Source organism: Lonchura striata, chromosome 5, assembly GCF_050655825.1.
Source record: "Lonchura striata isolate lonStrDom1 chromosome 5, ASM5065582v1, whole genome shotgun sequence".
NCBI lineage: Eukaryota > Metazoa > Chordata > Aves > Passeriformes > Estrildidae > Lonchura > Lonchura striata.
In genome coordinates, this window is record NC_140707.1 from 46,410,828 (window position 1) to 46,434,412 (window position 23,585).

The following is a 23,585-nucleotide window of genomic DNA, read 5'->3' on the forward strand; positions in this document are numbered from 1 at the left end:
CATTCAATTTTCAGCTCAAATGAAATGTCTTATTGGCTAATGAAAACATTTATACCCAAACTGAAACGGTTTCTGTGCATGGTGATTCCCTATGCAAGGATAATTGAAGTATAGATACATTTTGCATGATTCCACATCATCCTGTCGCGAGGATTTTTAGAGGACAAAATTTCATAACTTATTCACTTTATAAGTGCTGTTTTTCCAGAAGGCAGGCTTACATGCTGTGTCTCCTATCAGGTGCACCGATCAACACAAAAAGAAACAACTCAGTTTGATAATTACATCTATCAAAGACCTCCAGGATTTATTCCTTCGCAACTGCTCTAACTCTACATGGTAATTAGAGGTAAAAATACATTATTTTAGTCCTATTTGAAGAACTGATAGATATAACAGAGATTATATTTTGTTAGCAGTGATTAAAGTAACAAAACAATATTATTAATGAATAGTACACTTTTCTGAACAAGCTTGATGTTTTTCAGTATACTCACAAAGACTATAGAAAAATGGAAGACATTCTAAAGTGCATGGTTTGATTGGCATCACTACATAAACTGCCATAAAACTTATCTCATAAGCATTGCAGAAGAATTGAGTCCAAAGGACAGATCTGGTACATGAGAACTGACAAAGCTTATGCCACTTTAACAAAGCAGGGTGGGAGGGTAGGAATGGAAATACATTTAAAGGAAAAAAAACTAAACAGAACAAAAGACATGAAGCCATGTGTGAGAGCATTTCTGAAAACCTGGTAAATTATACTAGGATTTCATGAAATAAAAGTGAGATAAGGAAACTATTTGATTTCTCCAGGCCCCTCCCTTTACCTACTGCAAATATATTTTCTTTGGGCGTGCACGTGTGTGTGAGCATGTGTGATGTTCTGAATCATCAACATAGGGACACCAGTGTTTACAAGCTCTCACAGGTATAGCCTGCAATATAGACAGCACTTACTGCATCTCTCCACTGGCAATTTTAATTCTGTCAAACACTTTGAAATATATAGCTTTGCAGAACAGGTATTTTGTATAACAATGTGTCAGCAAACAACAGAGTAATATAATTTAAAATGTTTTCAAATTGAAAAATTTTTGCTACATTTTAACTGTACAGTGCAGTGAATATTTCTAGAGGTTATACCAGGATGCTCATTCATACCGATGCTCATTCATACCATTTTTTAAACAAAAATTAAAAAAAAAAAAGAAAAAAAAAAAGAAAAAAAAAAAAGAGATCAGAATTAGAGCCTGTCTTTCTCAAAACTTTGTGTCTTGGTCCAAGTAATTTCTGAAACAACCTGCTGAGAATTATGATTAACCCATAAACATTTGTTGCTGTGGTTTGCAGAACTTAAGCACCTTACTCATTTATGCAGCTTTTCAATTAAAAATACAGATTCATAATGTTAACCTTAATTTCCAAGTAGCTTTAGACTAATGATAATCAGGAACATAAGTACATAATTATGGTTCATAGATGGTACTGCATCTAACACCATGTCTATATAATTTGCAACAGTGTCCTTTCAGTATGTCAAGTTTAATAAGTTTAATATTCTAATTGAGAGGAAAACATGATAATTGTTGTGTGTACTTATAAATTATTTCCTCTCTTTTACACCTTAAGGTTTTCAAAACCTTCACTTAGGAGTGGATTCATTTATACACTGTGTAAAATCTTAACTATTCAAGTATATTATGACCATGAGTGCTAGAGAATAGACATGCTAAAAATAAAAAATAGGTATAATTGTAATTTACTCCAATGAACATTCCACTTTCATTTCAGAAAACAAACATATTAATGAATATACAAGTACACCATATATTTACATGCTTTTGTGTATACTGTACATCTATATATACATCTACACATCTAAATTCAGACATATAAATACATTCACCACAAAGAGCCATTTAAGGATCTAATAGAGATTTCTCCTACTTTCTTCTGAACACCCAGAAATATGCTAAATACACAGGCTCCAACTAATCAACAACAGACTTGACTGTGACAGATACTCGGTTTAGTGCTGTAGTGTCTGGGTCACAGCGCTCTAATGAGGCAAACGCTTAATAGGCCAAGGGAAATAATGGTCCCATACAGAAGAAATTAAACATCTAGTTCCAGAAGAGATTCTTCAAGATCCAACTACTTATATTAGCATGGGTGGCAGTTTTAGGCCTTAAAAATAACTTAATTCTTGACAAATGATACTCCTGGGAGTATCAGAAGTGACACATACCTTAAACCCACATACCTTAAGTTGGTGACCTCCCTTCTACATCAAGATGCCTTCTCTTAATCTATAATTTACATACCACTCTCCTCTGTAGTCTGTAATAGGCAAAACCAGATTCTATAGCACTAAATATCATTGTTTCTCAGCTCCTCCCATGGCCTCTACAGCAAGGGAATGCCATACCAGAAGGGCTTCATCCGTCACGCTGGGCGAGGGCTCTGCAGAAACTGTTCGAATGGTGCTGAGTCCTGTTAGGGATACATTTGACAGGCGTCTTTTCCGTACACCACTGCAATTGTTAGGAATTTTAAATGCACATCTCTTATGGTAGTTTAGACCACATCCTGAAAAGAGAAATTTAAAACCATCTGATTATGGTTTACTACTCAAAAAAGCAATTAGTTTTGGATGTTCCAAAAACAACACAAATTCAAAAACATTAACCTTAATTTTGATTAAACTCTTCCCTCTACCCTGATCTTTTATTCTAGCAAATTGTTAGAGAGATAATGTTAACAGCTCCTAACAGATACATTATGACCAGTGGTTTTTTCTCTGATTTTTCAAAATCTATGGTCTCAAAGAGCAGAAAATTTCTATGATCAGCACTTAGAAGGCAAGGAGGTCTCACTGCAAATTTGATTTAGTCTACCAAAAGTCAAATAGGTGTGGCAAAGTGAGAAAACTTAGCTATTACAACTTCATATGGATTGACAGTAACTTCAGTTAAATAATCTGAATTACTGTGATACAAAATGAGACACAGGCTCATTAAAAAACGTAAGGGAAGAGTAAGACATGCAGCCTTTTCTTAAAACTACATATCAACCGAAGCTTTTTACACTCAAGGTTACAGAGCCATACCTAAGATGCCTCAGAGCAGTCAAAAAGATAAGTTCTTTAATCAGTTAATTCCTTTGACAGTTCTTACTGTCTCTAACTAATTTAAAAGCAACTTTAGACACAACACATAGAAGCACAATGAAAAAGTCTCTTCTTTAGACTGAAAAATTACATCTCATTGCAGCTTACCTTCACATTTGAGTCCCTGACGCACCAGCCCCCACAGCATCTCTCCACAATGGTCACAAAAGGCTGGAGCCCGATACGAATGAACAAACAGAGCATGGGGCCGGATTTGGAAGTCTTCAAATGTAGCAGAAGCTATAGCAGTGAGATCATACAAAAAAATTAAGATAAATAAAAAGTAACATAACTACTGTTCTTCACTTATTAGGTACTTCACCACAGAACAAAACAAAACTCCTTTTGGCCGCCAAGATGATGAATTTTGAATTTGGAATTGCTCACTACATAATATTTTGAAAACAAAAAGAGCGATGGCATCTCTTCATACTACAATGACCACTGGAAAAAGCATAAAGCTGCATTTACAAACCTGCAGCAATGATGTCTCTGACAACATTTTTCCAGTCAAACACAGGAGTGAGTATAGCAGTATATCAATATTAACCAAAATTGTCAGAGTTCAATCAATCATCAGAAACCTTTCAAAATACTTTTTTATAGATTTTACTCACTACATCTTAAAGGTAATAAGTACATAAAATAAACTGAACACATTCACTAAAGAAATACTGCAAGGTAGTGGTTTTTTGTTTTTGCATCTAAAATTGTCTGTTTCTGCTGGTCACTTGGTATAATTAATTCAGCAGCCTATGTTGGCATCCGTAAACTAATGACAGAAGTTAAAAACGTATATTAGAGCTTAAAAACAAAACATGTAATGATATGTACAAATTTCAACAGAGAAAAAAAACCTTGCTGGGCAGCCTGGAGGATGGTTGTGCATTTCTTGAAGTACCAAATCCTTACGAAGTGACATGAGCCTGCCTGCAACTAAAGTAACAGCTGCACAAGTTAAGAGTGGCTAGCAAAAGGCACTATTGCAAACTCTAAAAATAACTAAGATGTTTTTTAAAAGTATTTATAATACAGCCAGTACCACAACAGTTTGAAAAACAGACTTAAATGAAATATTTTCCTTTTCTTATTAACTATCTTAAACATATGTCAGATAGTCTAAAGAAATATCTGTCAAATGTTAAATAGTAATCACATTTGCAAACATTTGATCTCACTCAGACTGCCATTTAAACAAGTTATTTGTGTGCTTACTCTTCACAGATATCAGGATGAATACAACAGGTACATAGGCATTTAAAATAAATATTTGGTCTTTCAACAGAAATACATTCCTGATTTGCAACTGACAGAAGAAAGAGAGAATATACAAAAAACAAAAAAAACCAAAACAAACCCACAAAAAAACAAAAAAACCCCACCCAAAACCAAAACAACCATTCCCCCCCTCCAGCCCTGTTTTTTAATGGTTCAATTCAAATTCAAATTCTTCCTACGACCTAGTCAGTCAACTTTTTTAAAATTAATTAGGAAGTCTTTCATATAGCCATTAGCGTTCAAAGCTTTAACCTTCAGAATATTCCTGTTATTCACTGAAAAAAAAAACAAAAACCAAACAACCTAAAGCCCTGCTGATTAAGAGAAAGAGATGTATGATTAAGAGAAAGAGATGTATATTTTTTTTCCACGTTAAATTGAGGCCTTTCTTGGTAACAAAAACCTTCTGTAATCAGACTACCCTTTTGCTTTGACAGAGTACTGATGTGATGACGACAATTTTGTGGCTGTATGTAAATGTGCGCTGTAAAAAAAAGAAGGCCGCCAAATACACCTATAAGCACATCCTAAAAAACTTAATTACTCTGCAGAAGTTTGCGATTTTATGTTCTTAATATGACAACATTATGCTGTTAACTCACAGATTACCTTATCACCATCAATTTAAGCTTTCCTAGTATCACCAAAACATAGGCATTGAAACTGCAACAGTTTTGACAAGACTATTTCATCAAGTCTATTAATGACTTGGCTGTTAATGGCTAGTACTCCTTGTTCTGGGCTTTTTAGCAGATCTATCATTCAGCACAGCTGGAAAGTAAAACATGAAGACATTGTAAATGAGAGAGAAAATGTATTACATTCAGAAAGAGGCAAGTTATTTACTTCACCATTTTGTGTTCCAAGTCCAAAAGTGCTCTGAACTATAAGCAGAGGTGAGATCCTGCTATTATCAGTAACAGAGCTTCACATAATGAGCACTGTCATCTTGCATCCATACCCCTCACAGCAGAAGAAACCATCAATCACAAGACTAGCAATATTTTTCAGCTATGAAAAGCAGGCATGCTCCTGCTACCTTCTCCCATCTGGAATGCATGTAAGGGTAATGTATTTCATTGAGCTCCCACAGGCATTTGTAACTTGAGTCCTTACAAGAAGTGCTGGCATCCATCACTTAAAAAATGAATATAAATCACAAGTATACACTACTAAACTTAGACACTGGTTAAACAATAACAATTAATGACTGACTACACAACTCAGCTGGACTAAGAGAAAGGAAACCATTTTATTCTTTTCAATGTTCCAATCATGGCAATCAAATACAGTTTGAGTTTCCAGAGTTTCATTTAGGTTAGCAGAGTTCTGGCAGTTCATACAGGCCAAAGACTTAATATCTCATCTCCATCCTAAAATCTGAATTAAAATCTAAACTAAAGTTATCAGGACCTTAATACTGACTAGAAATAATTACTTCCTAAAATCTATACATGTGCACATTTATAATCATTCTGTTTCTTTATTTGTTCTGCTTTGAAGTAGGGAAACTTCGATATGGAAAATTTGAACCCTTTTTGGATATGAATGTGAATATTTTACCACTCTAGATTTTACATACAGGGAAAATCCTTCTAATACAATAAATTTTATTTTGTTTTCTTTACCTATTACAATTTCAACCCAATGCTTTAGGTAAAACCAGTTCTAATTAGGAATGCTAAATTGACATTCAGGTAGGAGGTGGGGACAGAGGGAAAGATACTTTTCCAAACTGAATTTGGAACTCTTGAGCAGAAACCTGCTACTTGCTAAAAGCAACTGGTACAGGCTAGCCACATTTTATAATACCCAGACTAATCAAAAGCTGCATGTCCTCAATCATCCAGTGACAGAAATACAAGAAACCGAATCACCTGCTACAAGGCTGATAACATGTTGTCCTGCTACACCTGGACTATTTAATTTGGAAACATGAGCTTGGGTGTCCAGAAAGTCACAGAGAAGAAAAAGAAAGGTTCCTAAAAAGAAACAGTCATGTCAGAAAGAAGTGGAAGATGTTGGAAATAGGGGAAGATCCCAGAGATCAGAAAGAGATGGAAGCCAGAGAACCTCCTCTGTAATTTTGATCCATGATGCCCAAGTTTGGTAGCTGCACGTGGTGGCACAGCAAGAACAAACAAGACTTTGTGCCCAGCCTTCCTTGGCCAGCAGCTACCTCCTTACTTAGAGGAGCAGTGAGAAGCTGGCAAATATAAGGCTGAGAAGGGAGCAAATTAGTCAGGGTGGGAGGCATCCAAGTAAGTCTCTCATCTCCTTCCTTATTAAATCCCAGTATTCAGATTCACTATGGGCTCTTTCTCATCAGTCACATGTGATTAAGTAATAACCTGAAGGGGACAAAAAGCATTTGCAAGCATTTGTCCAGTACTAGCTCAGAATTTTAAGAAGTGTTAATAATAAAAGATTAGCATTTATGAGTCAATATCCTTGATTCATCTGTACACTCTGAATTTTTAAACTTCAATTTTGATGTACTTCTATTTATTTGCAAATGATTCCACAGTTTCAAATTTACAAACTATATCGCTCACTAGGTTTAAGTTCATTTGAAATCCCATCACACAATTCTTTCATTATGGATTTACCCATTTTTCACCCAAGTGGAAAAAACAGCAATACCTTACTTCACAGCTTCAGGCCTGGTTAATCACAAAATACTGCAAAGGTAACAATTTAGCACAGGAAAACAAATTAAATACTCTGCAGGTTTACTAGAGCTATGGATGCAGTGTTCAAAATTGATTCTGGCTACTGGGATTAAGGAGCAACCCCAAATGAAAAAAAAAGCTCTTGCTCCTTTTTTATGCTCTGACTGATCTAAATTAGTATCTTAAAGGAAATGCTGTGACTCCTTTACATTTTTATTTACTCTGTTTTTTTTAATGATCTTCACAGATCTTTTCCAAGGATTCTGAAAAAAACCTCAAAAAGAAGAGGTGCTCAAAAAGAATTAATAGCACTTGTAAAACATATTTAATTCCAAGAAGTTCCTTTCATAAAAAGGTTAAGATTTTTTTTTTTGTTATATGGTGAATAAAAGCTACTGGCTAAAAATATAATGGAATTAAAAGTACAATCTTATGCTGAACTCAGTAAGGAATGAAAGAACCACCTCTGCATATATTAAATTATTTTTAACTATACTGTTACCTATCTACAAAGGTCTAGATATATTTTAGAATTACCCCAAAAATTTATACACATGTACTGTTACAGAACAAATACAAGTGGGTTGTTTTGGGATTTTTTTTTGCGTAGTTTTATAGTCCACAAGCCCTGATGGGATGCACCCAGCAGTAGTGAGGGAACTGGCTGATGTGCTTGTGAGGCAACAATCTTTGAATGATCATGGTGACTGGGAGAAATGCCCAAACTCTGGAAGAAAGCAAATGTCATTTCCACCTTCAGGAAGGGTGAGAAAGAGGACCCAAGGGAACGAAATGCCAGGACAGTCTCATCTGAAGCGTCTGAAAGGTGACGAAACAACAAATCCTAGTATGACCTCTTCTGGAATATGCTTTAGTGTCTGATTAATAATGCTTTCTTAAGATCTCAGATTTTTGATGAGACCATCAGAGATATGGAACAGAAGCATGACTATATATAACCATTCCATTTTCTCAGCCCCACTTGAATCTTTCTAGGATAACACTAGAGAAGGGAAAGGGGAAATAAAAAATGCTGAAGAAACACACAAGATGACATAACCTGGAAGAAATAAATTAATTATTGTTCTGAATTGTGGTTGATTTTTTAAAACTGTTTACAAAACTTCAATAATGACTCATCATTAAAACATCTCCAGTGCCTAACCTGATCAGAAGGTCAAAATTACATAAGCAAAATGTTTAGTTGCTCACTAAAGACAACAGAAGTGTTCTACTCACAACATGTTTACCCCGTATTTCACTCATGCACCTAAAACCCCAACCAAAACCAAACAAACAAAAAACCAAAACAAAAAAACCAAAACAACAAAAAACCCCAACAAACCAGGAAACAAACATAACTGTGGCAGAATAACCTTCTGCACTACCAAACTACAGTGATAGGAGTCTTCATTTCCTAAGAATCAGGAAAGCTCTCCAGCCTTGTTTTTGGCAACAAATCACATCTTAACTATGTTAACAGAAACATTCTTGGGGCCTCTTTAAAAGCCAGAGTGAGCCAGATTTCAGCTGGAATGACAAAATCTCCAGCCTTGAGTCACAACTACCATCGAGATATAATAACCAGCAGACTGTAATCTGTGGCAGTGCCTGAGTTCCTTCTCCTTAGTTGCCATTTCAAATTGTTCTATTCCCCAAGGGAAGAGGATTGCTTGTTTTTACTCGGACCTCTTTTATCTACAAACCCCAAGCACTTCCTAGAAGAAGATGTGTATCCTACCACAAAGGGCTGCAAACATAATTTTTTTGTAAATTACTATGAGACTCTGTATTTCTATTTGCTCTTTCAAAGTCAAAGCCAGCAGTGAGTCAATGGAAATAAATTCAATGATTTCAATAGTGATATTTTTACATAATCCATATTCAATTTGAAGCCTACTGAAGCACCGAGTTAAGACAACTTCAGAAAAACTAAAAAAGCAGAGTTCCTCTAAACACTAGATTTTTTTCCTGACATAAATCTGAGCAGTGTAGAATAAACTGTTGACCACATATATAAATTGTCTGATGTTATTCCAAGTAGGTAAGTCATTCCAAGTGGGTCACTCTTCATTTTAACATGTGCTGAGTCATTTACAGCTACTCTCTATTCTGGACCACTACTGTCATTTAACGAACACACTGATACAAGTGTTTCATCAAGCACATACTGGTCAAAGAAACTATTGAACAAATCAATCAAACAAAACCCTGTATGACAAATCAAAGAGTTTTCCACTTAGCTGAAGCAAGGCTTGCTCCATTCTTTGAATGGTGGCAGTTTTATAATTAAAATCTGTGTTAGTAGCAAAAACAACTGGCACAATATGAAGAACTGTGAAAATAAGAAAAAAATTAATTGACGCTTCCTTAGCCAAATATTTTTTTAAATTCCTTAAAGAGATGAATTTCTTTTTTCCTTATATACACTTCAACTGAACTTACAACTGTGGTCTCCGAAGTGAGGTGCACACACCTGTGGGTGTGCAAACGACAATCCATTAGGGTACAGAAAGAAATTATTATAACTTCAGCTACTTATATAAATTTTAAATAAATACACACATATTTAATGTATATGCTTGAAGATTTTCAGTGATGTGGTACACAAAAAGAAATTTTGACTTTGCCACTGTATCTTTAAGAAAAGCTCAAGTGCTGTTAAAGACATATCCTGTGAAATAATTTATAGCTATACACAAGTTTCACGTACCACAGATGTAAAGAAAGACTAAATAGTAAATCAATTTGCAAAACGGTAAAAAGTCCTTTGATGAAAATATGTTTTTTATTATCATGTACTTTTTTCCATCAATGCCTTTTTAATTATAAGCCTTCCATATTGACTCCGAATGCTAATCAGATTATAGCATTGCATTGTAAGTCTAAATGAGCACACAAACATCCATTAAAATACTGGACAACTTTTGCAGACTCCAAGTTTCATTCATCACCTCAAGTCTTTTAAGAAAGGAACAGTTGACAGGGAGGCTGCTGAAGTATAAATCTTGAATAACATATTGAGTTATTGTTACTAAGTGGATTGCGTTAAATTCAGTCAAAATTATAGTATCAAAAATCTTTTTTTAAATGGTAAATGTGCTATGTATCATATTAAGAAAACTGAGGAAAAATTAATAAGAAAGGTTAAAAAAATTGCCTCACTGAACTAAGAATACTTTAAGGAGAATAAGGAGGGTTTTTTTTTAATCCAGAGGCTTTCAAATAAATATAATATACAAATAAAATACTTAATTTGGTCCACTTTGGAAGCTGACAGGCATTTTTTAACATTATCTGCTAATCAGCATCAATTCCATCTTTCTTGGAAAGATGGCTGTACAATTTATTGAGGCCTGTTAAAGTGGTATGACATGAATTTTGTCTCTTTACATTGAAATCATGTGATAGAAATACAAAAGCATAAGAATTAGTGGATCAGACAAAAATACATTAAACCTGGAATCCTGTCTTTGAAAGGGGTTGTTCTCAAAGCAGCATCAGTATTCTCTGAAGCAGAGAAGGTGACAAAGGCAGATGACACAAGGGCAGTGACATTACAAGCCATTTTCTGTTCCATTGCTACACCTGACACTTTACTAGTAATGCTTTCCAGATATTCATGAATGCATTTAACAGCACAGACTTAAGTATCTTGCTGGTAATCTGCTTCCACTGTGAAAACAGCATGCACTTCTACCTTTTGCTTCCTAAGCCATGAACAGTTATTTATCCATTTGAGCATTTACCCTTTTCTCTTGTGAAAGCATCATTTTTTTACAACTGAAAGTGTTTGCATTAAATCTGGAAAACTAAGTGAAATATCTCAAATGAACCGACAATTTTGTTAAAGAGAACACAAACCAAAATTGTATTCTCTCGAAAAATCAGACAATTAGAGATGTGTAAGGTTGGATGTTTGATCTATTAGGTAGCAGTGGAATAGTGACTTCTCATATACAGGCGCTGTCCAGAAAGTAACAAATAACACAGTTATATATGGAAAAAAAAGACAAAGAGGCAAACACAAACAAAAAATGAAAGAATCTTTCAGTCCTGACAACTGCAAATACAGTCATCTATCTGAAATTCATGGCCCAAGAAGAATGTTAGACTAATGAAAAGTGAGGGATACAAAATCAATCAACTTTAACCTAATCACTAATGAGCCTTAATTCTACAGAAACAAGAAAAATGACAGCTAGAGAAAGCTGAAATGACATAAAGGAAGAATAATTGTTAAGGATTTCATCTTAGACAGAATAAAGATATTTATATTTCTAAAGACACCAAAAAACAGCATGCTAACATAGCCATGAAGGCACCAAGAGAAGGATGCTCTTCAATCACAACAAAGCAAAATCACAAACTGTGACCAACTATATAAGTACTATAATATTATGTTCAGAGATACAATATCATAGTGTTTCATCTCAACTTGAACTAACACTACAATCCAGTTATGTGTTGATAAATGGCATTTACTGTAATTGTACAGCTATCCACAGCTTTTATTCAGCCCAGTATATTTTATCACAGGCAGTATATACTGTACAAAATCAAAATAAAAGGTCCACATCTAACAATCAGGTGATCTACCATCTATGTGATATTGCAACAGAAACAGCTTCTTAACAAAAGCACTGGATCAATTCCTGCCCTCATCAGCTCAGCAAGGGAACGTAAAATAGCTGCTATTTGACTCTCTTGCTTTAGGAATCCTGCCAAGTTGAGCACAACTGGTCACAGCAAGCAGATGAAGTACATTCCACTAATACACAAGATGCTAACGTTTCACTATCTGCTTTCCAGCAGCAGACAAAAACCTCTTACATCTCAATGGAACTTTGCCCACTAAAAACAATACAGAATTTTTATAAACAAACCCGTATTAAAACTGTAAACACACATGTTTTTTCCCTCTATATCATGAATAGACTTGGCAAATTTACACAGCAGTTTTTAATAAACTTCATGAACAAGGTACAGAAGAGGACAAACTACACTGACAAAAACAAGTCTAAAGACATCTAAAGTAATTGTTTCCTTGAAGTCATCAAAAAACAGAATTTAAGAAGAGAATACAGATGTACAGAAGCACAGCAATTCTCATCTGTCAGCTTGTTCTAGAGTCTGTGCCTCCATTTAAAAAACCAACAAATAGAGTTATTCTGAAAAAAGTCACACATACACACATGAAGGGTGGCAATTGCATGAACAGAAATCTTTAAATAGTATCTTCAACACATTATTCATTTCAGAAATGGGCAAACTCATCTACTTTCCATATCTCATGTAACAATTTAAAGCAAAAATTTGTTAACTATTTAACTTCTCTGCAAAGAAAGGGTAGGTATTAAGGACAGCACCTATCATTAATATCGATGCATCAACAAACTGCAGTTGAAATAAATTATTTTTAGAAGCTAGTCAAAACACTAAAGATCTCCAAAAACCTAGGAGTTAACTAAAAGAAGAGAGTTTATCACAGCAAAAATAATCCATTCTGTTCAAACTTATTGTGAAGTTTACATTATATTATTTTGATAATTAATGTTTGCATCCTTTATTTCACGAATGGAACATGAAAGCTAATTTTTCAGAGATCCAGTTGAAGATTTCAGCAAATACTACTTGATACGCTTGATCAAGATTGAAGGACATTTTTCAGCTTAAACTCACTTTACATCAACATGCTTTCTTTTCTTGAACAAAAAGGAAAACTACATTTGAGAGAGAGATCTAAAAAGATGTAACTTCTGGTTTCTGTTCCTTTCAGTGTTTATAACTGACTGACTACTCATTTACAGCCATCTTTGACTGTAACTTAGTTAGACTGCAACTTCTCTACCTTCCTTCCTGATTTTGGGCTGCCTATTAATTTTTATATGGTATTCTAATAAAAGGAACCCTTTGTACAAAGACACTTTGATAAAATCCTTCTCCAAAGATTCAGATGCTTTTCACTCTGAAACACATAGAAGCGTATCTTGGATTCAATTAACGTATTAGCAGAGATTTCCACAGAAGTAGCAAAGAATTTTCTTCCTTTGTGCATCTGAAGACAAGATGAACTTTCCAATATTCTGAAGAAAAAATTAATTAGAAAATACACAGCTAAGAAAACAGAAACATGATGAGTTATACTAGTGGGTATTAGTGATACTGTTCAATAACTGCCCAGGAGTTCAGCCTAACAAACCAAATGTATTCAACATACAAATTTTTGGTTCTAATACATTTCTCAAGTCTTCCCATATTCCTATACAAACACTATCAGAATCCCATAAATAAAGTGTTCAAACAGATATTTTTAAAAATACATAAAATAAAAGGAAAAAAAACAGAAGTAGAACTTCTAGTAGAAGAAAGCCGTATTTATTAGAGCTACTATACATTCATAATAAAAGTTCCCTTTTCCTCTTTTTGCAGCTAACTAAATCTCATACACTGTTATAATAATGTTTGACCTTCCAGTTCCAAAATGCCAGAATCTATATTGGCATTGAACCACAATTCATCTGGCTGACTGCAACAGCCTATGCTGCAACTCTGGAGGAGTCAGCAGACAGACACACAACATTTGTTCAGCACATTACATGATTCTTGCAGTCCATTAAAATACTACGTTCTATTGCACCAGTGCAAAATGCAAGCAATAATTTTCATTAGGAATACAAAAGCACAGCAGCTGCTGTAATATGAGCGGAGTAAATTTCTTGTGTTTCACCAGAAATCTTTTGCTCTAACACAAACTGTTTCAGTAACATTGCATGACATCTGCAGGTACAATTTTCTTCACTAAAATGGACTATGGTGCTTCAGCTACAGTGAACAATACCTCTCCCCTTAAGTTTCTGTAGGTAATTTTCAGCTCTTTCAAGAACTTGTAATATAAGCTCTAAACCATAAAACAATTGTATTTACTAATCCTTAAACTGCCAAGAACATATGTGCAGTATGAAAAAAATAATCATGGCTGGTCCAGCTTTTTTAATAAAAGTTTTAAATAAATGACAATGAAAAATTGAAAATGCATACTACTAATTGTATAACCCAGAATACAAGGTCTGACAGTTCAGCTTTCTCTACTCTGACCAGTATTGACCTCAGCAATAAAAAATGAATGCAGTCGATCAGTACAGCTTTTGACATCAGATATCAGTGCCCCAGGGGATGCTGACCCAAAGCACATGGAGTTTTCAGCAGCAAAGCCATAGCAGTAACAATGTGTTCTACTGCCTCTTTTGGACATGATGTTCAAAAACTATTACCATAATATACCTTGAATTTACAGAAATTTAGAATGTATATTCTGTTTAGTTCTCTATAATGAAGGCAAGAAATAGAATACTTCAATCAGTTCAACATAAGCATCTGAATGTATATTGTGTATCATTTGTCCTTCCATTGCTCAAGCACTCAATATCATACACTATAGTGCTGAAGGTCAATCTCTTCTGTTCCAGGTTTTTTTAATCCCTTCAAAATAATTTTTCGGTACATATTATTAAACATTCTGAAAAAGACTTCTTATGGCCCTTTATTTAGATAGACTTTGTCCTTTAATTAAAAAGGAGGTAACCCATCTACAGCTACTTCGATATGCACTATTTCTAAAATCCATAATAATTTTAAACTACATCTATATATTATTCAATAAAAAACTGCCTGCAGTTTGAATAATTCCCTAAACCTTACAGATTGATTGTACATTTCTTTCTCATTTTCAGTGTTGCAGAACTGGGAATACTTCCCCACCCTTTATGACACAGGAATTGTCTGCAAAAATGAATTGCTCCATTTAGTTTAAGCTCATTTGGGGGAGGACACTAATGGTTTCAAGTGTTTATTGAGGAAACGCTTAATTCGAGGCATCGAACTAAAGGTTTTAATTTGTATTAGTGCCATCAGTCAGGCCATGACATACTATAAATTTCACTAGGTGTTCTTTGCCCCTAAAGATTTAAACAGCTACTTGCCTAATTTTGGCAAATTAGCAGTTATGTGATCTACACTTCATACAAGCAATGATCAAATATAGCACTAAAGTCCTTGTTAACTTTTTTCACTGCATTACAATTACTGATGTGGGAAATACTAAGTTCAGATTACTGGTACCTTTTTGAAAGTGGAAAACTTGTTTCCCGATATGGAAAAGATGAATGATGACTTATAGGAATGACATGCATTATTCCTTATTTCACTTTATCCTATTCTAAAGAATGTGGAATAGGGTCCTACACAAAAGAACTATGTTTAAAAGCCCAGTTGGCTTAGACAATGTGACCTCACTCTTACTTCCACTCTTTTCAGCATTCATTAGGACTTGGCCTTTCTCTTCAGTAATCCTACACTCTTCTACAGTTGCAAGTTTTACTTTCATATGGCATATATGTCTCTGTATTTTTAAGCATCTTTCCAGAGCCTCTAACTGCATGTTCCAAAAATTCAGCCCTTCAACCATCTTCCAAGTTTTACTTGCCAAATAGCACCTTTACATCTTTAAGGTTCCAGCATTCACTCTACTGCACACCCATGCAAACTTTGCACCATTCCGAGTCACAAAGCTCACATCTTCTTACATCTAAGCTTCTGACAAGTCCTACTGACACCCAGTGACATCCTCAGACTTCTTCTATATTTGAGTCACATAACTGTGCTCTCCCCTTCCTCTTATAATTTAAAAAAATAATGTAAAGAGTCAGAGCATTCTTGGCAAGCATAATTATCCAGGGCTTTGAAAATGCAATTACTCTATTTCCAGTAGACATTTTCATAGCACTCTACATAGAGCAAAATGCTTATTAATGTTAACATTAACTACTTAACTGGCTCATTAACACTATTAACTAGTAATATGGATGAAAGGATTTGTTCCAAAATATGCAGAGCAACAGAAAAAAAGGTAAAAGGCATAATATGCGTATATACGTCTGAGAAAGGAATCAAGAAAAAAGAAATTTTGGTTGTATGGACTCTCAGCTATGCTGGGTCAAAATCTAATTGGGAGAAATCTACTCTGGATATTTTCATATGCAAAAGAAGGAGAGTAAATTTAATTGCTTTTTAGTTACCTGATAAGACAACTTCAACTAGGTCTCCTTCTTGGATATCTGCAGCTGATTTCACCAACTGGAGAATGTTCTCAGAGGTAGGGTCGTGGCGGAAGAGCAAGATTTTGTCGTACATTCCATAAAAACCACATTCGGGAAACTGCAAATGCAAATCCATGAGAATTTACTATGCTGTAAAACATATAACTGTAAAATACAAAACTGTAAAACACAATGAATGTATAATGAAATTATGAGGGCAGACTGGACCACTTCTCAGACTAATATCAAATATTATATATATTTTTTCATCTACGAAAATATTTATCACTATATTCTGAAATGTTTTTTCCTCCAAACAAGTAAGCTCATTTGCCTTTCTCTTCCTGTGAACAGTGCAGTATCCACTAGGAAATGAGACAGAAGTAAATATATCCTGCAGCCACTACTGGTAACTTTTTCCTCACATAAGTTCATGAGTAAGATGATTTAATTAGACCTGGAGCAGGTGTTTGGACTAGATGTCCTTTTGACTGCCCTTCTAGTCTATATTATATTATTTCAGGATTCTAAGATCTCTCCCCAGATGTCTGCCCAAAAGATGCTTTGAAGCCAAAAGAAATATATTTCAGCTCTGCCTAAGATGGAATGCTTAAATGACAACTCAATATGAAATATCTGTTTTTTGAGACTGAAGTTACCAGACACATGAAACAATGTTGCAAAGGAGTATTTCAAAATTTAATCATAATCATTTGTTTCAATGCAGAGAAACTGGAGTTTCAAAATCAGATTAAAAACTGTTTAAACTAAAAAAGGTTTTTTTAAATCTCTGAGGTTATACTGGAGATTAATATCTACATAACATTTTTCTTTTTTTCTTTTTTTTTTTGCAGCAAAAAGATTGATGCTTTTCTTCATGCTCCCAGCCTAAAGAACTAAGACTTTGTCCTGAAAACACAACCAAGGAACCCCTTCTATGTAACAGAAGAATCCACTCAATTTTGTATCAATACACTACTGCATGTTTTGGCAACATGCAATGAAAAAAACACAATGACAAGAACATCCAGAGAAATAAATTGGTATGTTTTGAGGTTATACACAAACAGAGTGGCATTCCTAAGAATTTTCTTTTATAGACGCAGTGAAATATTATTCTTCAAAATGGGAACTGATGATCCTTTTCAAAAACTGCAAGATTTTTCTCATTTCACTGGATTTCATAAGCACCACAGGCATTTCCCTCTAAATAAATTATGATTTAAATTGTTTTCTCTCTCTTTATATTCCCATTCCATTTGCTCTTTTCAAATAGCTCTACTTTTTCTACCTAAAAAAAGTATTTTCAATATTACACATACTATGTATGTAGAAATACGTGTATCATGAGGTGTCGGTTTTTATATTCTGTAGAAAAAAGTAAACTCAATCACAGGATTTTTTGATAAATTACATACAAGTAATATCTTCTGTTTGAATTTGTTTTCCCCAGATACACTACTGTCACATCAAACAGTCATTTTGATGGTGCAATTCTTCAAACATTGTATAAGGACCAACTGTTGCAAGTCACAAAAATTCCTTCAGCTGTGCTTATTCCTGCCAACAATAATGCTGATATGCACAGACCAAAGAAAACAAAAAGAAGCCAGGGTGCTTGAAGGTTTTACACCACCAAAAACAGCACTGAGTTTTGCTAAATATGAAACAAAACAGGGGAACTATGGTATTGGGGCTAAATTCCCCAATACTAATTGAAGGTCTTGTTTCACTATAATAACTGCTTAAAGCAGAATTACCAGAATAAAATGGTCATCATTATTGCCATAATGAGAAAATACAGTGCATCTGTAAAAATCAGGAGTGGAAGACTTGTTTACATGGGGTTCAGAAACAGGATGTATTTCTGGCTGCTTAACAAGTCATCAGTAGTAATTAAGATATCAAAGCTGTCCATAAACACCTTGTTTGCCTACTCCAAGTGTGAAGCAAAATGAATCACTTTAATGGCCTTTCAGTGTGTTTCAGTCAAAGGTGCTTCAGTTTACAAGTGAAACTGGATAAATGACCTTTACAGCATAGTAACTCAATTGCCACAGTTTAGCTGTGTATTTCAAACGTGTCCTGCCTCCCGCTTTTTAGAAATAGAAATATTGGCTTTTTAACATGATCACTTACCAGTAATTCTAGGTTCCAGATTTAAAATTTAGTAAAATTTCTATATCAACTCAAGTCTATCCCCAGTCTTGATATTATTTATTAGATACCCACGTGTCTTGGTTTAAAAAAATGTCAAGGGAAACACTCTAAAATTAGTTCTCCTCCTTTGTTTTAACCAACCCTTTCCACCAATAATCAGAAACAAAATATGTGTAGACATAAGTGAAGAAATAAATTTACTAACAAGTGAAACTGCAACAGGCAAATAACAGACTTCTATTCCAAACACTGAGCATTAAAAAAAATGCTGTCTAAACACTCCCATAGAACACATTTTATATGATATTGTAGTAGCTTTTATGGTAAAAAGTGTAAATATTATTAGCATTTGAAGTAATTTGCAATAAGCACACTGAAACTGTGTGCTTCTTTCATTTTCTAAAAACATTACATCACAATTATCTACCCATAAGACTTGAAAGAAATACAAAATTCAATTACATTTTCAGATGAAAATGACTGCTGATCAGGATCACAAGTTATTATAAACCAATTTGTTATTGCCCAGATTGGGGGCACTTTGGCAACAGATCATCCATAAAACACAGGGTAAAAGGAACCTCAGCACTAATCTTTCCTCAGCAGATACAACACAGAAGCAATGAAGTGTTTTTACCCCTAGCAACTGTAAATCTCAAGAAAATCCACCAAAATATTTTATCAATAACAATATAGAAGCCAAGTGATTATGCAAATTCTGGATTTTCAATTAAAAAGCCTTCAAGTGTTACTACAAAAAAAAAGGTAGACTAAAATTTCAGTAACTAGAATGTCTGATTATAAGTATTCAATAATTCATTTAATCCACTATCCATTGCATCAGACAGGAATTTCAATGGCATTCAATGGCATTTGCCACACACAAATATGAACTGAACTATGTACATCCATAACTGCACTGTTTTTAACAGTCTTTCTCAAAACAAGGATCAAAGAGAAGCTGACAGAAGAAAATGTTAGTGATATTTAAAACTATTTGTGACAATCAAATGGTTTTATTATTAAAGAATTAAACTTTACAAGAACTAATGTATCTAAGTGCTAACATATTTCCAAAATGAATTATCAAGCTTTCAAAATTTAATCAATAATAACAAATCATATACACAGTTATCTGAATGGAAACCTATTCTACCTCCTTTTTTTCTGGTAAACACAATTTAGAAAGAAAACTGACTTCAAAGAAAGATAAGACTCTCTAAGGTGAGACAACTCTTCACCAGTTTGGTTTAATAAATATGTATTAGAAAGATTAGCATAGTAGCTATGTCAAATGAAAACCACATGAAAAATAAATTCCTTCCACTGAAGAACTTAACCTGGAAGAACTGGAAAACATACACTCTCAACAATGATGATTTTTCATTGCAATTAGTAAGGTAGTCCAATAGTCAAAAAAGTCTGTTGCTGTGATATTTTTGCAAAAATACTTCTTTTGACATAATAAAATTGAAACATACAGGCGAATGGATTCTCACTGCTAAGAATGAAAAAAAAAAGTCATCTTCCTGTTTTTGTCTTTTTATATGTTGCTACAATTTTGCACATCATCTGTAAGGGTTAGTTTCTGTTGCTTCATTCTAGGAAGTCATGAAACTTGAGTTTTTTTAATTTTTTCAGTCATCACAGAACTTTTCCTTAAAATTAAAATGAATTGTCTTAGTGATGACTGTTTTTTTCTTCTAGATTAGTTAGGTTTTCAGAAGCCCTTACTGATTATCATACCAGCATCTGCAACAAGAACTTTGATAAAACCTGGAAGTCTTTTACAGCACAAAGATATTGATCCAGCACACATAAGGGGTGTGGGCTAAACAATGTCTTCACAGCATGTGGAGAAGCTGAGTCACACTGAATGTTTGTTAACTGGCTAAAACACAAGTAACCTTGATCTAACCTAAACAAGACTGTTGACCTAACCCTAATGTACATAAATAAATAAGTAAATAAATAGTAAATAAACAGTCTTACATCAATACCACTGTTTTACTATAAATATATACACATACAAAACTTCAACAATCATATTAACCAAACTGAAACATTTTTCTTTTATATTCTTAAAATAGGAGTGCATTTTATTTTTAGAAGTCAGGATTTCCTTTCTCTACAGAGGTCAGAACACAGTAAAATCATGACACTGAAAAGCCAGTGTTTCATCAAGAGGACTGCCTAAATTTTCACTTGGCTGTGGCAGTCATTAACTCACGAAACTCAAGAGATTTCTAAAAGGCTCTATTTACCAATGCTACCATGAAAACATTAGTCTTATGCATAAAGAAAATACCACAAGACTTCATGGTTTTGTTGTAAGAAACATCAGTTAGTGTTCAAAGACTTTCTCCACATTTACTCCACTACAGTTACTACAAAGTAACACAAACTCCAGAGTTTTACAAATTCTAGAAGTTTACAGGAAGCCTATATAGAATATATGTAGCAACATCTGAGTACAAACAGGAGGTGGAGCTTGTTCCAGCAGCAGTGGCATCTCCACCTCAATCCAGGATGTCACATTCCGTGCTTAAGACGTCTCAGAAATGGTGACTCACCCTAGACCTTTCCAGTAACTGCATTTGCACTTGCCCAGCACACAAACAGCAAGCATAGGCAACAAACTACTTCCTTATCTTTTTTTTCCTTATTTTTTATTTTTTTCCAGGCAATCAGTTCTCTGTTATACAGGTAGGAAAAGGAAAATATAAGGAGTAGTACAAATCAACTTGATGCTGCTTATGTTGCAGTACTACGCAAGACAGGCACAGGTCAAACCCATTTGTCACAGGTTCATAAAAACAGACAAATGATAGATGAACAAATATCTTGATTTGGAAAGGCAAAGGAAATCTTGAAAGGTGAAGAAGAGATGACTAGAACAAGGAAAATACACTTAGAAGAAAGACACAGGAAACACCTTGATTGTCTCATGACCCTTTAGGATAGCCAAGACTCAGTATTTACAAGGGTTAGAGCGGTGAATGGGAATAGCAACACAGGTCTTTGATCCCTTTTTGCCTTTGCATTCCTAAAAAACATATTAGCAATTTCCTTCCAATCTAACTGCTAAGTGAAACAGACAAATTACTAAGAATATACCAGCCAGGAACCATTCTCTGGATCCACAGCTAAGTGGCACTGAAGTGGCTCATGGGCACACAGATGACCTCTTTCCCCAGAAGCAGGGAGATGGCATTGCCACTCCTTATTTTAACCAGTCTCTTAACACATGCTAGGACCCAAATTGTCTGAAAGAATGTGACTTGGCACAGTTCAAACTGTATCAGGAAGCATGCAATTAAACAACTAAAAAGTTTATGTGATTTTGGGCCAATGCTTGAGCCTGTATTCTTATTTCAGTTTATTTATAAACGTATTTTTAGATATAACCTCAGAGAGCTATCTCCATGTGGTACATTCCAAACATCAGTTAAGCTTCTTAATGCTTTACTCTGGGCAGGATCATTCCTTATTTACATTATTAATTATTCCTTTTACATTTTTACTACAATGCTTGTTGTACAAACATGTTTTATAAAGGACTTGTTACCTGCGGAGTAGCAGTGAGTAAGCAGCTTCAAAATGGGCCACCTGAAACTTCTTAATGACTGCTTTATGAGGTAAACAGTATTTTAGTTAACAAATACGTACATACAAATATTTTTCTATCTCTGCAGCAGTGATCTGCTGCAGAAATCAGATTCTTTCATCTCTCTCAGATCAGGAACAGACGATGTTGCCCACACACACTGACTTGGACTGGCTGTGGAACAATGAAGATCTACAGAGTTAAAACATGGCTGAGCTCCTTAACAGAACTACCTATGAAAAAGAAAAAGCATGGTCATGGTGAAACATAGAAATATGGCTTTTTTGGAGAGAGCCTGAACTCTACAACCTATTTGTTAGCCTTTTTTAGTACAGATTGTTTCCTGTGGCCATTCAGGGTAGGAGTTGTTTCCTTTGTATTTTTTCAAAAAAACAGCTTCTCTTGCTACCTATGTTTCCTGTCACTCAAACTGCTCACTGACAAAATTACTGAGTAAACACCACATTACTCATGCTACTTCTGTGCAGACCTTAAGAACTCCCAGTTCAGGGCAACCAGGCCTGAGTCTTCTCTCACTATTCTTGAATTCCACCACAGCAACTGAACATGAAAAAATCTAAAATAACAACACTTTTTTCTCAAACAAAGAAAACTTTAGCATAATTAGTGTCACTCTGTTTTTTCTATTACAAGATACAAATACATCTCCATTTCCATTAAAAATATTGGATATATTTTTCATTGAAACTTCTATGGAAGTACTTTATTGTGAATTACCACATGCAATGGGTTACTAAAAATATGTTAATTATGTGTTGGAAGTCGATTTTTATTACTACCAGACAAAGACTATCTTAATTTAAAATAGCCTTTGACTCTCAGATATAATGTGTCTTCTCTAAGACTAATCTTTTTTACTATTATTTCCTCAGCATTTTGTGAATATTCTATTACAACTTCCAATGCAATGGAGACGATGCAGAGTCAAGAAGATGTAAAGAAAGAACAAATTCAATAACTCAGAAATTAAGAAAGCACTCAATTTTGTCACATAAAAATTCTAGAAGTTAATGTGCCATGCAAATCAAAGCATACATGTATAGCTGACTGCTCTGTCAGGTAGATTAAGAGGTTAATTCAATGGAAACAGTTAGAAAAGTAGTAGTAATTAAATCACAAAGAGACTCACAATATAAACTGGTCTTCACATCCTGTTGGGGCAAAAATATTATTACATCTACTACATCTGCATATATTGCATTTTTTAACTGAAAATTTTCATGGGTAGAAGCACTGAAGGAGACTACTTAAGAGTTTCTGTCTTCTAGGTTGTTTCGTGCTGAGAGTTTGAGATATGCTGATCCATTAATGCCACATTTCTCTAAGTCAACAGGAGGACCTCAGCAGAAAGGCTCCCACCGCTCCTGTACACATTCTCTGTGCAGCTCAACACTGTCCACCCCAGTGTAGAATTATGGAGCTTCCTGCGAAATGTTTAGGAGAAGAACGTGACAACAAGTGCCAGATTGTTGACAGGCATTTATGTAGATGCTTCATGAACAGATTGCATTTCTCACCAATGAGGTTGAGAAATGGAGCAGAAACTTTCATGCCCTTCAGCAAACAAGCAGAAA

General features: G+C 34.5%; 1 protein-coding gene and 1 long non-coding RNA gene across 4 annotated transcripts in view; one reads left to right on the top strand and one right to left on the bottom strand.

Moving 5' to 3' along the window:
- PRKD1 (protein kinase D1) overlaps positions 1-23,585 on the bottom strand; it is a 113,865-nt gene that overhangs the window by 39,004 nt on the left and 51,276 nt on the right. For all 3 annotated transcript variants that reach the window (XM_021539327.3, XM_021539325.3, XM_085580430.1), the window contains exons 2-4: positions 16,203-16,341; positions 3,284-3,415; positions 2,435-2,595 (exon numbers count right to left, since the gene is read on the bottom strand). In XM_021539327.3, the coding sequence (XP_021395002.3) occupies positions 2,435-2,595; positions 3,284-3,415; positions 16,203-16,341 (432 nt within the window). The remainder of the gene's footprint in view (positions 1-2,434; positions 2,596-3,283; positions 3,416-16,202; positions 16,342-23,585) is intronic.
- On the top strand, positions 248-17,282 carry LOC116183731 (uncharacterized). The gene is made up of 2 exons (XR_014955673.1): positions 248-349; positions 17,078-17,282. It is a non-coding gene; the product is annotated as an uncharacterized LOC116183731 (long non-coding RNA).